This window comes from Giraffa tippelskirchi, chromosome 4, assembly GCF_054371585.1.
Source record: "Giraffa tippelskirchi isolate mGirTip1 chromosome 4, T2T-mGirTip1v1.2.pri, whole genome shotgun sequence".
In the NCBI taxonomy this organism is placed as follows: Eukaryota; Metazoa; Chordata; class Mammalia; order Artiodactyla; family Giraffidae; genus Giraffa; species Giraffa tippelskirchi.
Genome location: NC_137278.1, coordinates 74,324,268 through 74,344,093, shown reverse-complemented (window position 1 = coordinate 74,344,093; position 19,826 = coordinate 74,324,268). Strand labels below are relative to the sequence as shown.

General features: G+C 36.8%; 1 protein-coding gene across 10 annotated transcripts in view; it reads right to left on the bottom strand.

The window, feature by feature from the left end:
- Positions 1 to 19,826, bottom strand: part of SRBD1 (S1 RNA binding domain 1) — a 242,199-nt gene that overhangs the window by 178,900 nt on the left and 43,473 nt on the right. For all 10 annotated transcript variants that reach the window (XR_014082526.1, XM_081592045.1, XM_081592042.1 and 7 more), the window contains 3 exons: positions 8,091 to 8,194; positions 4,846 to 4,953; positions 1,003 to 1,160 (listed from right to left, as the gene is read on the bottom strand). Coding sequence is in view for 9 of the 10 variants with exons in the window: in XM_081592045.1 (XP_081448171.1) it covers positions 1,003 to 1,160; positions 4,846 to 4,953; positions 8,091 to 8,194 (370 nt within the window). In the remaining variant the exon portion in view is untranslated. The remainder of the gene's footprint in view (positions 1 to 1,002; positions 1,161 to 4,845; positions 4,954 to 8,090; positions 8,195 to 19,826) is intronic.

Sequence of the window (19,826 nt, the reverse complement as noted above, 5' to 3'; positions counted from 1 at the left end):
ATAGTACCTTAAATAACTCAATGGATGGATTTAATAGCACATTAGACATAGCAGAATAAAGGATTAATTATAAGGACAGTCAATGGAAAATAAAAGAATTGGAAATAGAAGAAGAAATTGAATGATCTAAAATACAGGCAATTAGAACTTCAGAAAAAAGATTCAAGAAGCTCTACAAACCTCAAGCACAATTCATGTTCTCCTCCCCTCAAAACAAACAAACAATACACACACAGAGAACTAAGCATGTAAGAAAACTTTTGAAAAACAAAAAGAAAAAATTTTATCAGAGGAAAAAATTATTACCTTCGAAGAAACAATAATAAGATTTTTGGCTGACTTCTAAACAGAAACTATAGTAGTCAGAAAAAAGACATCTTTAAATTAGTGAAAATAACTGCCAAACTTGAATTTTATACCCAGTAAAATATTTTTCAAATCTGTAGGCAAATTAGAAACTTTCAGTCAAGAAAAAAAAAAAATTGAGACAATTTTTCACTACCTGATCCACATTAAAAAGTAACAGGCTAGAGTTTTGGGAAGAAAGAAAACAATCTCAAATGGACATAGAAATGTAGAACGAAATGTAGATAATAGAAAGGGAAAATAAATGAGTAAACAGGAAAAAAAATACTGACTGGACAAAACAATAAAAATATCTTGTGGTATTTAAAATATATACAGTATTAAAATGCATGATACATAAATGCATCACAACAAATAGAAGTTGATGGGAGATAAACAGTTATTAAAGTCTGAACCCAGTTAATCCTCAAATGTCTCCACTGTGAACCAGGGAAGGGCATAAAAGTAAAAGTTGAGTGTTTAGGTCAACAAATAGGACAAACAGGAAGTATGATTCTGATTCCCATATCCCTTTATGTGAGTAAACCATCTTCTATTCCTTGAAAATTAAGATTATTTCCACATTCTCTTGAATTACATAAAGTGAAATTTATGACCAACCAACTTCTATACCAAAAAAATGAAAGATATGCTTACTAGTTGGAGAAATTACAGCTAATTTGCAACCGTGTTTATAACCGGGATCCACTCCCATCAAGGTACGCCCTGGGACTGGGCTTGTTAAAAGGAGCTGACGAAGATTCCGTCCAAACATCATTACTGACTCCTTCTCTGCATCTGATGTTAGTTTGGCTCTTTAGAAACAGAAAAGGAGAAGAAAAAAGATAAAGTATTTAGTTTTTCATTCATTCAAATTTTCTTCCAGAAAAAGAACACAATTCATTTTGTGCAATTAAAAAAATCACATACAAAATTGCATTGAGTCTCTTTTTGTTAATATCAGTAATACATGTACCACAAACAATTTTGTGGCACCAAACCTGCAGAGTCTGTCATACTGCCCTTCTTCTCCATCTGCTCTCCCTTATATAAGAAATCTACATGTACACAAACAGAGTATATCAAGATCTGGACATTATATAGAATGTCAAATTGAAGTTTATCAGCTGATTAAAAATATAAACATGTGATTAGTGATAAATTACTGAATCCAAGTAGCCTCCTCTATCAATACTTAGTTTTACACCCTTCACCTAAACATCTCTCAATGCCATCTTCTCGTTCTATTCCTTCCCCTTTGGCATTCTCACAGTGATGTGACATGATCACATATACTAATATCAGTCCAGAACCATACCTCATATAAATAACTCTCCAATTTTATCCAGAGAAGCTTTTAGAAGTCTAATTTTAAAACTTTTTCTAGATTAAAAAAATATATGTCTGTATTGGACTTAAGGGCTTCCTCGGTGGCTCAGCAGTAAAGAATTTGCCTGCAATGCAGGAGATCCAGGTTGGATTCCTGGGTTGAGAAGATCCGCTGGAGGAGGGCATGGTGACCCACTCCAGTAGTCTTGCCTGGAGAATCTCATGGACAGAGGAGCCTGGCGGGCTACAGTCAATAGCATCGCAAAGAGTCAGACAAGACTGAAGCTGAAGCGACTGAGCACATTGGACTTAAGAGGCATTTGGAAACTAAGTTTTACATCATTCATCTACTTAACAAAAGTTCTTAAAGTATTATCTCCTGAAATTCAAAAAGAATCTATAAAAAGTATCTCTTCTCTATTAGACAAGGTTAAAAAAAAAAAAAGTCCATGCCAATGGCCACAAAAACAAAAGCAATTCAGATCACAGATCAGTGTTGAGGCAGAATTATCTACACACCTAAAGCCATACATACAGCTAACTAAAGCTAACAAACATTTGTTTTGGGGGCTTTATTCATTTTCTTAAGGGTTTTCCCTCCTTTTGTCTATTATTTCAACATCATTCTCCTTGTTTTCAGCCAGGCAACATGCAAACATCATTACAAGTATTTCTAAATCTTCACTTTTTATTTATTGACTGAGCATTTGTATTCAGTCTTACGTAAGGTACTGTGATCAGTGTGAGAGATACAAAACAAAAAAAACCCCTGCCTTGGAGATCACTGTCGAGTGAAATAAACAGAAAAATTAAACAGATAACTATAATACATGACAGGGATGGCTAAATTAGGTGAACTTTCTAAAAGAAATGTCTTCTCAGGTGAATCAAGAAGGATAAGTAATAGTTAAGCAAACAGGTAGGAAGAGTGGCTGAAGAGCATAGAGAAAATATTACGGGCAACAAAAGCAGCATATATAAAAGTTCATGGCTCATTTATAGAAAAAGCAAGTAATATCATACATAAAAGTAAAAAGAAATATCAAGACAAAGGGCTACAGAGGAAAGGTTCTTCCAAAGAGCTTGGATTTCATTCTGGAGACAAAGAAGATACACTGAAGGATTTTAAGTTAGAAGAGTGTGAAATAATCAGATGGGTGTTTTAGGACAGCAATGTGGAATATGTATTAGGAAATTCAAGACAGAGATCATCTATGACCCTAGTACAGTTATTCAGATAAGAAACAATGATATCCTGAACTAACCACGGATATATTTTCTCCTAGTAAAGATGGAGATAAAGAGGAGGCAAAATCAAGATACAATAAAAGATAGTATAGAAGACAACACTTGATAATACTGATAATGTAGTCTTGATGAAAGAGGTATGTGTAAAAAGAGGAAACATGGATAAATGATCATGAAGTCAGGGAAACAAAAATGTAGAAGCAGACTATGAATCTTAGTCAACTGAGTAAAATACCTGCAAAATAATATAGTCTATATGATCTCTTTTAATATGCACACATGAATGGAGAAAACATCTGGCAAACTAAGTAGTGGAACTACATGCTTTTTTTTTCCCTTTGTGTTTTACTGATTCTTTCAATTTTTCTACATTTGGACAAATTTCTTTTTAATTAGAGAATTAAAGTAATTTTCTTTAAGAAATAAATCTTAAGGGGTTTTCCCTCTCAACTGCTGTTAAGGTAATTACAAGTATTTCTACCAAGTGACACATCTGTAGACAATGTCTGCAAACCAACTTATGGACTGGAATAAGATATATTTTTTTAACCACAGGCATTTTAGAAAAAGAGAAGGGAAATGCTCTTGCTTGCCACGGCTAATGAAAGTCAGAGAAGAATTATACATTAAATATCCCACACCAAACTGAATATATTAAATCTCAATGAGATTATTCCACAGGCAATAAAAATACTCACATCAAATATATACAAAAATGTCAAAAGCACCAACTGGATGTTATATACAAATAAGAAAATGATAAATATATAGCAAAAAGGGAATTAAAATTTTAGTAAGATAATTTTCTTTTTTTTTTTTCTTCATTAAGAACAAAAGCCCTTTTTAAAAACATTATATCCCAGCACTCAAAAGCAAGTTACGTTACTTCACAGACTTGAAATGAGATAGGGTTCCGAAAGAAACAATATTTTTAAGGGATGTCTGGGCTAAAAAGGATGAATCATCGACCTTGATAAAAAGAAGTTGGACAGAAAGGAGCTATATGTCCTTTTTAAAAGTATCTGCTCATTCCCTACTCTAATGCCTCCAAAGTCAATGGTCAAGTCCAGGAAAGGAAAAAGAGACAAACACAAAGGCTGCTATAAATTCTAGTGAGGCTGAAGAGATGGCTACAAATTTATAGTTTCTGGTGACTCTTGCTAAAACCTTTAAATAAGTCAGAATAAAGAAAACCTATAGCACAAAGGAAAGAATATATGAAGGCATGGCTGGTGTCTAAAGGCTAACTACCAAGATAAAGGTTAGAGAGAGGCAGAAGAGAGGGTTTTTCCTCCCAACATTTCTGTCCATCTCCCCTACAAACAATTCAGTACCTCACCTCTTTTGCAGTTCTTTGTAAACCTTAGTTATTCTGCTAGTCCATTTAGATGGTCACTTTAACAGTCTCATAATATTTGCTCATCACTGCTAATAATTATTCCTCCGAACTCCGATTTGGAGTTTAAAACATATATATTAGCTATCTCTCATAGTAACATATTCATCACACACTCTACTGATTGCCTTATGCCTTTTTTGGCTCTCTTACCTCTGAAACTGCTGCCAAATAACTTCTCTATTAACTGCTTAGTTTGTTTCTCCCAAGCCAAATCTCTCATCAATAAATTCATTTGTTTGGCTTGGTTGTCAAACTGAAAGACTGGTATTGCAGAACTGGAAGGGGTACACATTAAGTGGTCAAGATTTGAAAAGTATACTGTAACTAAGAGCTATGTTTTGCGATCTATGCATGTGAATGCCTCTACAGATTGAAATCTAGGCTTAAATTTAAGACTCTGTGATTCTGACTCAGTTCTCTGGCTTGGTTAATGGATCAACAAATATTTACTGCAGGCTTTAATGGGTCTATTAGCATACCTAAAAATAAACAGTACACAAAGTTAAATAATACAAGATGCATACCTGAACTCTCTACAAAGGAGAGGATAAATAAGGCGTTTAAAGGAATCATCCAGTGAGTTGTATAAGATCTTCATTAACTCTGGCCTTGCAAAGCCACGTGGTCTCCACCTGCAAAAAAGAAAAGCCTATACTAACACTGATGTAACAAGAATAAGACCATAAAAGGGCTCCTGGAAGAGGAGAGGGGAAGTGGAAAAGAAAAGGGGGGGAAGAAACTTTACTGAAGCCAAAGTAACATAATCTGTGAGGAGAGGCTGTGATGTCTGAAAATTATTACTATGACATCTGGAGTTCTTATTTTTAAAAACCTGGTAACCATGGTCACACATAAAACTTAATGGAGGAAAAACCTATTCTGGGGAGAGTCCCCAAGGCGTTATTAATAATGGCCAAAATTTTTAAGCTATAAGAAAGTCACAAAAATTACTGAAGCACTGCTATAGACTGAATTATGTCCCTAAAATTAGTATGTTGAAGCCCTAACCCCTAAGTTGGATGGAGATGGGGCTGTTGGGAGATAATTAGGTTTAGATGAGATCACGAAGGCAGGGTCTCCATGATGGGATTAGTGTCCACATAAGAAGAAACATCACATACCCGCCTCTGAACAATGCCAGGTGAGGACATAATGAGAAGGCGACTGTCTGCAAGCCACAAAGAGGGTTCCCATCAAAATCCAAGTCAGCCTGACCTTGATCTTTGACTTCCAGCTTCCAGAACTGAGAGAAAATTTCTGTTCTTTAAGCCACCCAGTCTATGGTATTTTGTTATGGCAGCTGAAGTTAAGACAAGCACTGTATCCTTCTTTTATTAATTCTTAATCTCTTCCTGAGAGTTAAAATAGATTGAGTAAAGGAGATACTCTGTTTTATTCATTGCCTCTTGTCATTCTTGAGTAGAACTCACTCTATTCCTGAGGTTGTACTGCTCTACTAGGCAGTATATCTGCATACATACTGATAAATATAAATACCAGAGAACCCATTGTTAGTAAAAATTTGAGAAAGAATAGTAAGAGAAAAACACAAGCTAAAAAGGACAAATTCAGCCCTACCCCTTCTGTGTACTCTACAACTACAGCATTTCTGCCTGCGCCCTTCAACGGCTCTTGAATAGAAAAATACTAATATTTTATCAATCGTTCTTAATAATCCATTAACATACTTTAGGGACACTGTCATCTCCCTTACTCATCTCAGCTAGGAAATTAACTAAATTTCAGTGAACAAATATTTAAGCATTTATAATATGATACAAGAGCTTCCCTGGTGGCTTTGTGGTAAAGAATCCACCTGCAATGCAGGAGACCTGGGTTTGATCCCTGGGTTGGGAAGATCCCTTAGAGAAAGGAATGGCTACCCACCCCAGTATTCTTGCACGGAAAATTCCATGGACAGAGGAGCCTAGTGGGCTACAGTCCATGGGGTCACAAACAGCCACAACTGTGCATGCACGCAGACACACACACACACACAGGAAAGGCTACATAACAACTAACTGAATCCCTTCCATAGAAGGGTATTACTTGAGTAGAATACAGTTTTGCTTTTTAATTTGAATGAATGTGCTTTTAAGTAGAACATATTTGCCTGGAAAATCCCATGGACAGAGGAGCCTGGTAGGCTACAGTCCATGGGGTGGCTAAGAGTCAGACACAACTGAGTGACTTCACTTCCACTTTTCCCTTTCATGCACTAGAGAAGGAAATGGCAACCCACTCCAGTGTTCTTGCCTGGAGAATCCCAGGGAAGGGGGAGCCTGGTGGGCTGCCGTCTATGGGGTCGCACAGAGTCGGACATGACTAAAGCGACTTAACAGCAGTTGCAGTATATCCTTCCTTCCATCCAAACCCTGTTTCTCCCTACTGTCACCTATTCCTGATGCCATGAGAGGTAGGGAGAACTAAGATGTGAATTAAGACACAGTTATTATTTTTATATTCTGTTGCTGTTATAGGCATACCTCAGAGATATTGTCAGTTAGGTAGGTTCCAGACCATCACAATAAAGTATCACAATTAAATGAGTCACATGACATTTTTGGTTTCCTAGAGCATATATAAGAGTAATGTTTATACTATACTGTAGTCTTTTAAGTGTGTAATACTGTTATGATGATGATTCTTCCTCTAACTCAATAGTTAAACATCTCTGAATAAATACTAAGAAGGGCAGCACTTTAATTAAATCCCACAACACAAAACACATGCTATATAAGATGTGTACAATGAAGCACACAGATTAAGACAGGTCACAAACCTCAAATATCTACACGGGTCAGGAAAGTATTGTAAAACTGGGGCTCTGTAACAACCTAGATGGGTAGGCAGGGATGAGAGGTAGGAGGGAGGTTCAAGAGGGAAGGGACATATGTACACCTACAGCTAATTCACGCTGCTGTATGGCAGAAATCAAACCAATATTGTAAAGCAATCATCCTTCAATTAAAAATAAAGAAATTAAAATTTAAAAAAAATTTTTAAAAGAAAGTACTATAAACAAATGAAAAAGACCCAGGGCCTACATGTGTGTTTTTGACAGAGACATGCCTTGCTAACCCCTTTAGACAAAGAAATATACTCCATTTTGGCAAAGAAATACACTCCCCCCAATTTTGTATCTACAGATAAAGGTAGGCTCTCTCCATCTAGCTTTCATTTTCCCATATTTAAAAGAGAAATGGATATAGGGTATAATTTCCTTTAAACCTACTACATGATAATCTACTACAGAACCACTTTAGTGCAGCATTTTCTCAAAATGATATGACAAACATTTGGGGACAGAATGATTTACTTTATAAGACTATCCCATGCACTGACACTAAAAGCTAATTTTAAAAAATAAAAAAAGGCTAGTGACCAGTCATTCACTCATTATTCATATGATATCTGATAAAATTTTGTCTCAATTATCCTTAATGAACAAAAGACTTCAGATATATTATACACAGAATGTTTCTGTTAATTCATCTTTTTCAAAAAAGAAAAAACACTCTTTTTAAAAGATTTATATGATACAGATTAAACTGAAAGTCCTTCTTCCCAGAAATAGCCATTATTAATAATTCTTACATACTTCCCAGATAGTTCCTATTTCAACACACACGATTTATAAAAATGTAAAAAAGATACTATATCTATCCGTTGTTTATTTTTTTAACACAATGGACATCTTTCCATATAGATCTTGATATAGCATTTTAAAATGAAAGAAAGAAAATTCTGTAAAAACCTATAAACAGACCTGTTTTGTATGCACCACCTGCAGAACTCTTTCTTTACTCCATCAGGAATGTTAACCTTGACAGTCAGTATCTTCAAATTTTCTCCACGGTTAATTGCCAGAATCTGAGTGTCAACATACAGAGCAAAGAATGATGATCCACAAAATATAAAAATGATCAATTTAACCAGTCAACACTTGAGAAACAAATTGGGTGGTGACCCAAGTTAGAGTTCTATGAACTGTGCATTCATTTATTTACCAAGAATGTATTCAAAAATATTCATTTTTTTATACTTTTTTCCAAAATAAAATAGAGGTACAAAGCCTATGATATTCACAGGAGGAGACTTCGGTGATCTAAAATCTCATTTCAGATTCTAACTGAAAGTTTTTCTTCACCTAGAGCTCCAAAATTACTGTAGATGGTGACTGGCCATGAAATTAAAAAGATGCTTGCTCCTTGGAAGAAAAGCTATGACCAACCTAGACAGCATATTAAAAAGCAGAGACATTATTTTGTCAACAAAGGTCTGTCTAGTCAAAGTCATGGTTTTTTAAGTAGTCATGGATGGATGTGAGAGTTGGACTATAAAGAAAGCTGAGTGCCGAAGAATTGATGCTTTTGAACTGTGGTGTTGGAGAGAAGACTCTTCAGAATCCCTTGGACTGCAAGGAGATCAAATCAGTCCATCCTAAAGGAAATCAGTCCTGAATATTCATTGGAAGGACTGATGTTGAAGCTGAAACTCCAATACTTTGGCTACCTGATGTTAAGAACTGACTCATTGGAAAAGACCCTGATGCTGGGAAAGATTGAGGGCAGGAGGAGAAGGGGACGACAGAGGATGAGATGGTTGGATGGCATCACCAACTCAATGGACATGAGTTTGAGTAAACTCCGGGAGTTCGTGACGACAGGGAAACCTGGCGTGATGCAGTCCATGGGGTCGCAGAGAGTCGGACATGACTAAGCAACTGAACTGAACTGAAAGCAGAGGTTCTGAACCTCTGGGATCTACTGCCTAATAACTTATGGCAGAGTTGATGTAATAATAATAGAAATAAAGTACACAATAAATAGAAATAATAGAAACAAAGTGCACTATAAATGTAAAGGGCTTAAATCACAGTAAAAAGACACAAGCTAACAAAAAATATTCAAAAGGGCCACAGACATATTTTTTCAAAGAAAATATAGGAATGTTCAATGAGTACATAAAAAGATGCTCAACATCAGTTTTTACTAGAGAAATGCAAATCAAAACCATAATGAGATATGACTTCATAATAAGATGGCCACAATAAAAAAGAAAGTATGTGTGGATTTAGGATTTGAAATCAAATCCTAAAAGATGACACTGTAAAAGTGCTGCACTCAATATGCCAGCAAATATGGAAAACTCAGCAGTGGCCACAGGACTGGAAAAGGTGAGTTTTCATTCGAATCCCAAAGAAAGGCAATGCCAAAGAATGCTGAAACTACCGCAAAATTGCACTCATCTCACATGCTAGTAAAGCAATGCTTAAAATTCTCCAAGTCAGACTTCAGCAATACATGAACTGTGAACTTCCAGATCTTCAAGCTGGTTTTAGAAAAGGCAGAGGAACCAGAGATCAAATTGCCAACATCCGATGGATCATCGAAAAAGCAAGAGAGTTCCAGAAAAACATCTATTTCTGCTTCATTGACTATGCCAAAGCCTTTGACCGTGTGGATCACAATAAATTGTGGAAAATTCTGAAAGAGATGGGAATACCAGACCATCTGACCTGCCTCTTGAGAAACCTGTATGCAGGTCAGGAAGCAACAGTTAGAACTGGACATGGAACAACAGACTGGTTCCAAATAGGAAAAGGAGTACGTCAAGGATGTATATTGTCACCCTGATTATTTAACTTCTATGCAGAGTACATCATGAGAAACGCTGGGCTGGAGGAAGCACAAGCTGGAATAAAGATTGCCGGGAGAAATATCAATAACTTCAGATATGCAGATGACACCACCCTTATGGCAGAAAGTGAAGAAGAACTAAAGAGCCTCTTGATGAAAGTAAAAGAGGAGAGTGAAAAAGTTGGCGTAAAGCTCAACATTCAGAAAACTAAGCTCATGGCATCTGGTCCCATCACTTCATGGGAAATAGATGGAGAAACAGTGGCTGACTTTATTTTTCTGGGCTCCAAAATCACAGCAGATAGTGACTGCAGCCATGAAATTAAAAGACGCTTACTCCTTGGAAGGAAAGTTATGACCAACCTAGATAGCATATTAAAAAGCAGAGACATTACTTTGCCAACAAAGGTCCGTCTAGTCAAGGCTATGGTTTTTCCAGTGGTCATGTATGGATGTGAGAGTTGCACTACAAAGAAAGCTGAGCGCTGAAGAATTGATGCTTTTGGACTGTGGTGTTGGATAAATCTCTTGAGAGTCCCTTGGATTGCAAGGAGATCCAACCAGTCCATCCTAAAGGAGATCAGTCCTGGGTGTTCACTGGAAGGACTGATGTTGAAGCTGAAACTCCAATACTTTGGCCACCTGATGCGAAGAGCTGACTCATTGGAAAAGACCCTGATGCTGGGAAAGATTGAGGGTAGGAGAAAGGGACGATAGAGGATGGGATGGCTGGATGGCATCATCGACTCGATGGACATGGGTTTGGGTGGACTTAGGGAGTTAGTGATGGACAGGAAGGCCTGGTGTGCTGCGGTTCATGGGGTCGCAAAGAGTCGGACACAACTGAGCAACTGAACTGAACTGACTGAACTGAAGTGTGGATTAGCATATAAAGAAACAGAATCCTCATAAACTGTTGGTGGAAAGGTAAAATAGTGTAGCCACTTTGGACAACAGTATGGCAGTTCTTCAAAAGGTTAAAGAGAGTTATTACATAATTCAGCAATTTCACTGCTACATAAAAAAGAAAAAGTATATATCTTTTTGAAACTTTACATAAATTTTAAAAGTATTTTCAAGTAAAATGTTAAATACAGAACAAATTGTCAAAGTTTAAAAAACTATAGATACTTTAAAAACACTTTAAGTATATTTGAGACATTTCTAAGGTAAACATTGGAAGAAATAATCACTTAGGGAGGTGGGTAGGAGGTCCAGGAAGGGGAACACATGTAAACCCATGGCTGATTCATGTCAATGTATGGCAAAAACTATTACAATATTGTAAAGCAATTAGCCCCCAACTAAAATAAATAAATTAAAAAATAAATAAATAAATAAATAAATAAATTTTTAATGCAAAATAAACTTTACTTGGGGCTAGACAAAACTTTCAATGTCTGCCAGCTCTCTAAAATACTGAAAGGAACACTTAACAGTAAATAAAAGTTCTTCATGCAAGGATTTATAGGTAATAAATTCATTCATGTGGAATACAATAATAGAGTAGAAGAAGTTATTTAATCTTTATTTATATAAACATACTACAAGGCCATTCTCACCTTCTGAGATGGCCCACACTCTGCGGAGTGTGTTTCTCTCTAAATAAATCCACGTCTTATCTTAAAAGAAAAATAAACTATTATATCAAAATATATTATTGTGGGTGCTTTTTTATTTAACAATTGCTATAAAGCATCACTACAAAGAAAACTAGTGGAGGTGATCGAATTCCAGTTGAGCTATTTCAAATCCTAAAAGATGATGCTGTGAAGGTGCTGCACTCAATATGCCAGCAAATTTGGAAAATTCAGCAGTAGCCACAGGACTGGAAAAGGTCGGTTTTCGTTCAAATCCCAAAGAAAGTGAATGCCAAAGAAATGTTCAAACTACCACACAAATGTACTCATCTCACATGCTAGCAAAGTAATGCTCAATATTCTCCAACTTAGGCTTCAACAGTACATGAACTGTGAACTTCCAGATGTTCAAGCTGGATTTAGAAAAGGCAGAGGAACCAGAGATCAAATTGCCAACATCTGCTGGATCATAGAAAAAGCTAGAAGCTCCAGAAAAACATCTAATTCTGCTTTATTGACTATGCCAAAGCATTTAACTGTGTGGATCACAACAAACTGTGGAAAACTCTTAAAGAGATGGGAATACTAGACCACCTGACCTGCCTATTGAGAAATCTGTATGCAGGTCAGGAAGCAACAGTTAGAACTGGGCATTGAACAGACTGGTTTCAAATCGGGAAAGAAGTACATCAAGGCTGTATATTGTCACCCTGATTATTTAACTTCTATGCAGATACATCATGAGAAATGCCAGGCTGGATGAAGCACAAGCTGGAATCAAGATTGCCGGGAGAAATATCAATAACTTCAGATATGCAGATGACACTACCCTTATGAAAGAAAGTGAAGAAGAACTAAAGAGCCTCTTGATGAAAGTGAAAGAGGAGAGTGAAAAAGTTGGCTTAAAACTCTTCATTCAGAAAACTAAGATCATGACATCCAGTCCCATCACTTCATGGCAAACAGATAGCAAAACAATGGAAACAGTGAGAGACTTTATTTTGGGGGCTCCAAAATCACTTCAGATAGTGACTGTAGCCATGAAATTAAAAGATGCTTGCTTCTTGGAAGAAATGCTATGACCATCCTAGACAGCATATTAAAAAGCAGAACTCAAAATCGATTAAAGACCTAAATGTAAGACCAGAAACTATTAAATTCTTAGAAGAGAACATAGGCAGAACACTCAATGACATAAATCAAAGCAAGATCTTCTATGACTTACCTCCTAGAGTAATGGAAATAAAAACAAAAATAAACAAGTGGGACCTAATTAAACTTGAAAGCTTTTGCACAACAAAGGAAACTACAAACAAGGTGAAGACAGCCCTCAGAATGGAGAAAATAATACCAAGGGTTACAACTGATAAAGAATTCATTTCCAAAACATACAAGCAGCTTATACAATTCAATATCAAAAAAACAAACAACCCAATCAAAAAGTGGGAAAGGGACCTGAAAAGACATTTCTCCAAAGAAGACATACAGATGGCTAAAAAGCACATGAAAAGATGCTCAACATCACTCACTATCAGATAAATGCAAATCAAAACTACAATGAGATACCACTTCACACCAGTCAGAATGGCCATCATCAAAAACTCTACAAACAATAAATGCTGAAGAGGATGTGGAGAAAAGGGAACACTCTTGCACTGCTGGTGAGAATGTAAACTGATGCAGCCACTATGGAAGATGGTGTGGAGACTCCTTAAAAAGCTGGGAATAAAACCACCATATAACCCAGCAATCCCACTTTTAGGCATATACCCTGAGGAAATCAAAACTGAAAAAGATACAAGTACCCCAATGTTCACTGCAGCTCTATTTACAATAGCTAGAACATGGAAACAACCTAGATGTCCATCGACAGAAAATGGATAAAGAAGCTGTGGTACATATATACAATGGAATACTACTCAGCCATAAAAAGGAACGCATTTGAATCTGTTCTAACGAGGTGGACGAAACTAGAGCCCATTATACAGAGTGAAGTAAGTCAGAAAGATAAATATAAATATCATATACTGACATATATACATGGAATCTGAAGAGATGGCACTGATAAATTTATTTTCAGGGTGGCAATGGAGAAACAGACATAGAGAACAGACCTATGGACAAGGTGGGAGGAGAGGAGGGAGAAGGGGAGATGTATGGAAAGAGTAACACAGAAATTTACAATACCATATGTAAAACAGATAGCCAATGGGAATTTTCTGTAAGACTCAGGGAACTCAAACAGGGGCTCTGTGACAGGCTAAAGGGTAGGGTGGGAAGGGAGATGGGAGGGAGGGAACATAGGTATACCTATGGCTGATTCTTGTTAATGTATGACAGAAAACCACAAAATTCTGTAAAGCAATTATCCTTCAATTAAAAAAACTTTTTTTTTAAAGCAGAGACATTACTTTGCCAACAAAGGTCCGTATAGTCAAAGCTATGGCTTTTTCAGTAGCCATGTATTGATGTGAGAGTTGGACTACAAAAAAAGCTGAGCACCAAAGAGTTGATGTTTTTGAACTGTGGTGTTGGAGAAGACTCTTGAGTGTCCCTTGGACTGCAAGGAGATCCAACCATTTCATCCTAAAGGAAATCAGTCCTGAATAGTCACTAAAAGGACTGATGCTGAAGCTGAAACTCCAATACTCTGGCCACCTGATGCAAAGAACTGACTCATTTGAAAAGACCCTGATGCTGGGAAAGATTGAAGGCAGAAAGAGAAGGGGACAACAGAGGATGAGATAGTTGGATGGCATCACTGACTCGATGGACATGAGTTTGAGCAAGCTCCAGGAGTTAGTGATGGACAGGGAAGCCTGACGTGCTGCAGTCCATGGGGTCGCAGAGTCGGACATGACTGAGTAGCTGAACAGAACTGAAAGATATACCAGAATTACTGTAGATGACAGCAGCATTGAATGTAAAAGAGGTACTGTTAAAAGATATAGACAGTGAGACATCAGTGAAAGAAGCTATTATTAAAAAAGAATGGGAGGGCTGAGTTACAAATCCACGTTGTGGAAAGGAGCACACCAAGGACCAATGCACAAAAAAAAAGAATACAAGATACAGCAAGGAGAATTAATGTAAATTTAGCAGACAGCTACAGGAGCTCTTCCCACAGTATTTGGAGAAGGAGTTCCAGCCACTGTTGTTCCTTTATCACGGTCTGTCATCATTCTCCCTTGCTGCTGTATTCTGAGAAGCTATATGCTTGGCTATCTATGTGGAGGCTGAAAAGCAGACTTTAGAGTTGGGGAAATGAGGCCTTAGCATCATAGGGATTGAAAAATCATCTTTTTGAGTTGGCATATCATCACTCTAGCCTCCAAGATAACTGAAAAGCTCTCAAAACACAGGGCTGTTTTTCAAAACTGACATTTCCAAAACACTCTACTTTCTCAGGTCTTAGTAATGTCATACTTAGAAACCTGTGTAAATCACAAATTTAAATGCAACGACAACTAACTCAGAATGTCACATGTGCTACACATACTAGTTAAAATGCAGAAACCAAAATGTTTTCAAGCATTGAAAACAGAAGTATTACTCGTATTTATTATTAACAGAATAAAACTATTTATTTTTTCCAAAGTTGCAATAAAATTAAATCAAATAAAAGGAGACAACGTCTAACAGCAAAATCATTTCTGCAAAAGGAATTTTAGTAGTTTAGTAACTGGTTTTGTTAAAAATTCTTTTTCATTAGGCTCTATCAGTAGGCAATAAGTAGGCAAGTAAAATTTCACTCTAACAATTTTTCCAATTATCAGAAGTATGCACTTTACCCCATATGATACAGGGTACACAAAAGTAAAACAGACAACTTAGATATAACAGTGAAACACTTCAAAAGCTCAACAGCAGGGACATGTCACCTACATACCCTAAGAAGGAACCAATGCACAATAAGTGTTCAAGAATATTTGTAGCATAACTGAAGATTCTTTGTTGTTACACACGCACAAAATAAAAATAAACATTTTCACATGTATACCACTGTAAGTTTTCAAAAATTTTAGTGATGATAATTAAGCATCATTATGAAAAGTAACACATTCTAGTCTTTTTCATTATCTTCTTATAATAGTAAAATTCAGAAAGGAGGACAAAATAAGTTTTTAAAATGATTTCTTGAGGAATTCCAGGTTTAAAGAACATTGGCAGTGTCCTGATTCCAAATCTCCTTCATCCTTCTATAAATCAGTTAAGTAAAGGAATAAACAACACAGGACCCACATCTTTAGCACTTCTAGCAAACAGAGAATTAGACTGACATCTGATTTCCAAAAACAAACAAGCAAATAAAAACATGCAAAGTAAGAAAACAGAGCAACATATTTGACAAACATAAGGAAAGGAAATGTAAGCAAAAAATATTATACTGAGCCAAGGTGTCCGTCAAGTATCAAGGACAAAGGAAACAACTGTGACTGTGTCATAAAGTCAGAGAATACAGGTGAATCTCAGAGATACTGCAGATTCAGCTTCAGACTACTACAATAAAACAACTATCACAATAAAGCAAGTCATCTTTTTTGGTTACCCAGTGCATATAAAAATTATGTTATACTGTAGTCCAGGTATACAATAACAATATCTCTAAAAAAAAAAAAAATGTACATACCTTAATTTAAAAGCAGTTACCATCAAAAGAACACAAATAACACATGCTGGCGAGGATATGGAAAAGGGAACCCTGTACACAGTTGCTGGGAATGTAAATTGGTGCAGCCACTGGGGAAAACAGTATGGAAGTTCCTCAAAAAACTAAAAGTATAACTGTCATATGACCTAGCAATTCCACTCCTGAGTGTAAATCCAAAACAAAAACACTAACTCAGAAAGATACATGCACCACAATGTTCAAAGACATATTATTTACAATTGACAAGATACGGAAGCAATTTAAGTGTCCTTCAACAGAAAAACAGATAAAGAAGATGTGGTATATATATCAATACACACACAGACACACACACGCACACACACAGACACACACACAGCCATAAAAAAGAACAAAATTTTTGTCATATGCAACAACATGGATGAACAGGGAGGGTATTAGCTAAGTGAAATAAGCCAAATAGAGAAGAGAGATATTATATGATATCACTTATATGTGGAATATAAAAATACAACAAATTACAGAATACAGCAAAAAAAAGATTCGCAGATATAGAGAACAAACTAGTGTACCAGTGGGGTGAGGGAATGGAGGAGACAAAAAGATAGGGGAAGGGGATTAAGAGGTTCAAACTAGGGACTTGCCTGGGGGTCTAGTAGTTAAGAATTCACCTGTCAAAGGAGAGGACATGGGTTCAGCTCCTGGTCCAGGAGGATCCCGCATGCCATGGAGCAACTAAGTCTGTGTGCACAATAGGGCTCTAGAGCCCATCCTCCACAACAAGAGAAGTGAGAAGTCCACACTCCACAACAAAGAGTAGCTCCTGCTCTCTACAACTAGAGAAAGCCTACATGCCACAACAAAGACCCAGGGCAGTCAAAAACTGAAATAAAAATAAAGACAAAAATTTTTTTAAAAAAGGGTTACAAACTACTATGTATAAAATAAGCTACAAGGATATACTGTACAACACAGGGAATATAACCAATATTTTATAATGACTATAAATGGAGCATAAACCTTTAAAATTCGTGAATTGATACATGTAACTGGCAATTTATATAAAATTGTACAACTACATTTCAATAAATATTTTAAAAAATTTAAATACTTCATTGCTAAAAAACACTAATTATCATCTGAACCTTCAGCAAGTCATAATCTTTTTGTTAGTGGAGGGTCTTGCCTCAGTGTTGATGGCTGCTGAATGACCTGGGTGGTGGCTGCAGAAGATTGGGGTGGCTATGACAATTTCTTGAAATAAGACAACAATGAAGTTTGCCACATCAACTGACCCTTCCTTTCAGGAGCAATTTCTCTGTAACAGGCAAATGCTGACAGCATTTTACCCACAGTAGAACCTGGAATCAATCCCCTCAAAACCTGACACTGCTTTATCAACAAAACTGGTGTAATATTCTATAAATAAATTATTTGTTGCCATCTGAACAATCTTTCCAACATCTGCACTAGGAGCAGATTCCATCTCGCAGAAACATCTTTCTTTGCTCATCCATAAAAAGTAACTCCTCATCCATTAGTTAAGTCATGAGATGATAACAATTCTTTCACATCTTTAGGTTCTACTTCTAATTATAGTTTTCTTGCTATTTCTATCATAGCTGCAGCTATTTCCTTCACTGAAATCTTGAACCCTTAAAAGTCACCCATAAAGACTGAAATCAATTTCTTCCAAATTCCTATTAACATTGATACCATATCTCTTCCCATGAATCACAAATGGTCTTAATGGCATCTAGAATGGTGAATCCTTTCTTGTTGTTCAGTCGCTCAGTTGTGTCCAACTCTTTGAGACCCCATGGACTGCAGCACTCCAGGCTTCCCTGTCCTTCACCACCTACTGGAGCTTGCTCAAACTCATGTCCATCAAGTCGGTGATGCCATCCAACCATCTCGTCGTCTGTTTGCTGTCCCCTTCTCCTCCTACCTTCTATCTTTTCCAGCTCCTCACATCAGGTGGCCAAAGTATTACTGGAGCTTCAGCTTCAGCATCAGTCCTTGCAATGAATATTCAGGGTTGATTTCCTTAGGATTGACTGGTTTGATCTCCTTCCAGTCCAAGGGACTCTCAAGAGTCTTCTCCAACACAATACGAAAGCATCGATTCTTCAGTGCTCAGCCTTCTTTATGGTCCAACTCTCACATCCATACATGACTACTGGAAAAACCACAGCTTTGATTAGATGGACCTTTGTCAGCAAAGTGATGTCTCTGCTTTTTAATATGCTATGTAGGTTTGTTATAGCTTTTCTTCCAAGCACCAAGCATCTTCTAATTTCACAGCTCCAGTCACCATCTGCAGTGATTTTGGAGCTCCCAAAAATAAAGTCTGTCACTGTTTCCATTGTTTTCCCATCTATTTGCCATGAAGTGATGGGACCAGATGCCATGATCTTCATTTTTTTAATCTTTTCTAGAGGCTTTCCATTTACTTTGCCCAAATCCATCAGAAGAGTCATTTTCTATAGCACCTATAGTCTTATGAAATACATTTCATAAATAACAAGACTTGATAGCCAAAATTAGTCCTTGCAGAGTGGATGCTGTGTTAGCAGGCATGAAAACAACATTAATCTCATTGTACATCTCCATCAGAACTCTTGGGTGACCAGGTGCACTGTGAATGAGCAATGATATTTTGAAAGGCATCTTTATTCCTGAGCAGTAGATCTCAACTGTAGGCTTAAAGTATTCAGCAAACCATGTTGTAAACAGATGTGCTGTTATCCTGGCTTTCTTTGTTGTTCCATTTATAGAGCATTGGTAAATGAGCACTGGCTTCAATTTCAAGTCACCAGCTGCATTAGTCCCTAACAAGAGAGACCATATCCTTTGAAGCTTTGAAGCCAGGCATTTTCTCCTCTCTAGCTATGAAAGTCCTAGATGGCATCTTCCTCAAGTATAAGGCTGTTTTTTTGTCTATAATGAAAATCTGTTGCTTATTGTAGCTACCTTCATTAATTATCTTAGTTAGATCTTCTGGATAACTTGCTGCAGCTTCTATATTAGCATATGCTGTTTCACCTTTTTTTTTTCCCCTTTTTTTGTTGAGCTGAACAGCACACAAGGTCTTATTTTACCAACCAGGGACTGAATCTGTGCCCCCTGCAGTGGAAGCATGGAGTCCTAACCACTGCACCACCAAGTAAGTCCCCACCTTGCACTTTTAAGTCATGAAGATTGCTTCTTTCCTTAAACCTCATGAACTAACCTCTGCTAGTTTCAAACTTTTCTTCTGCAGCCTCCTCAACTTTCAGCCTTCACAGAGTTAAGGATAGTTTGGCCCATGCTCTAGATTAGGCTTTGACTTAAGGAAGTGTTACTGCTGCTTTGATCTTCTATCTAGACCACTGAAAATTTCTCAATATCATCAAAAGGCTACTTTACTTTCTTATCATTCTTGTGTTCCCTAGAGTAGCAGTTTCAGTTTCCTTCAAGAATGTATCCTTTGCATTCACAACTTGGCTGCCTATTTGGCACAAGAGGCTAGTCAGTGGCCTATCTCACTTATGACTTGTTTTTCTCATTAAACTTAATCATTTCTAGTTTTTTATTTAAAGTGAGAGATGTGCAACTCTTCCTTTCATTTGAACACTTAGGGACCATGGTAGGATAATTAAATGGCCTAATGT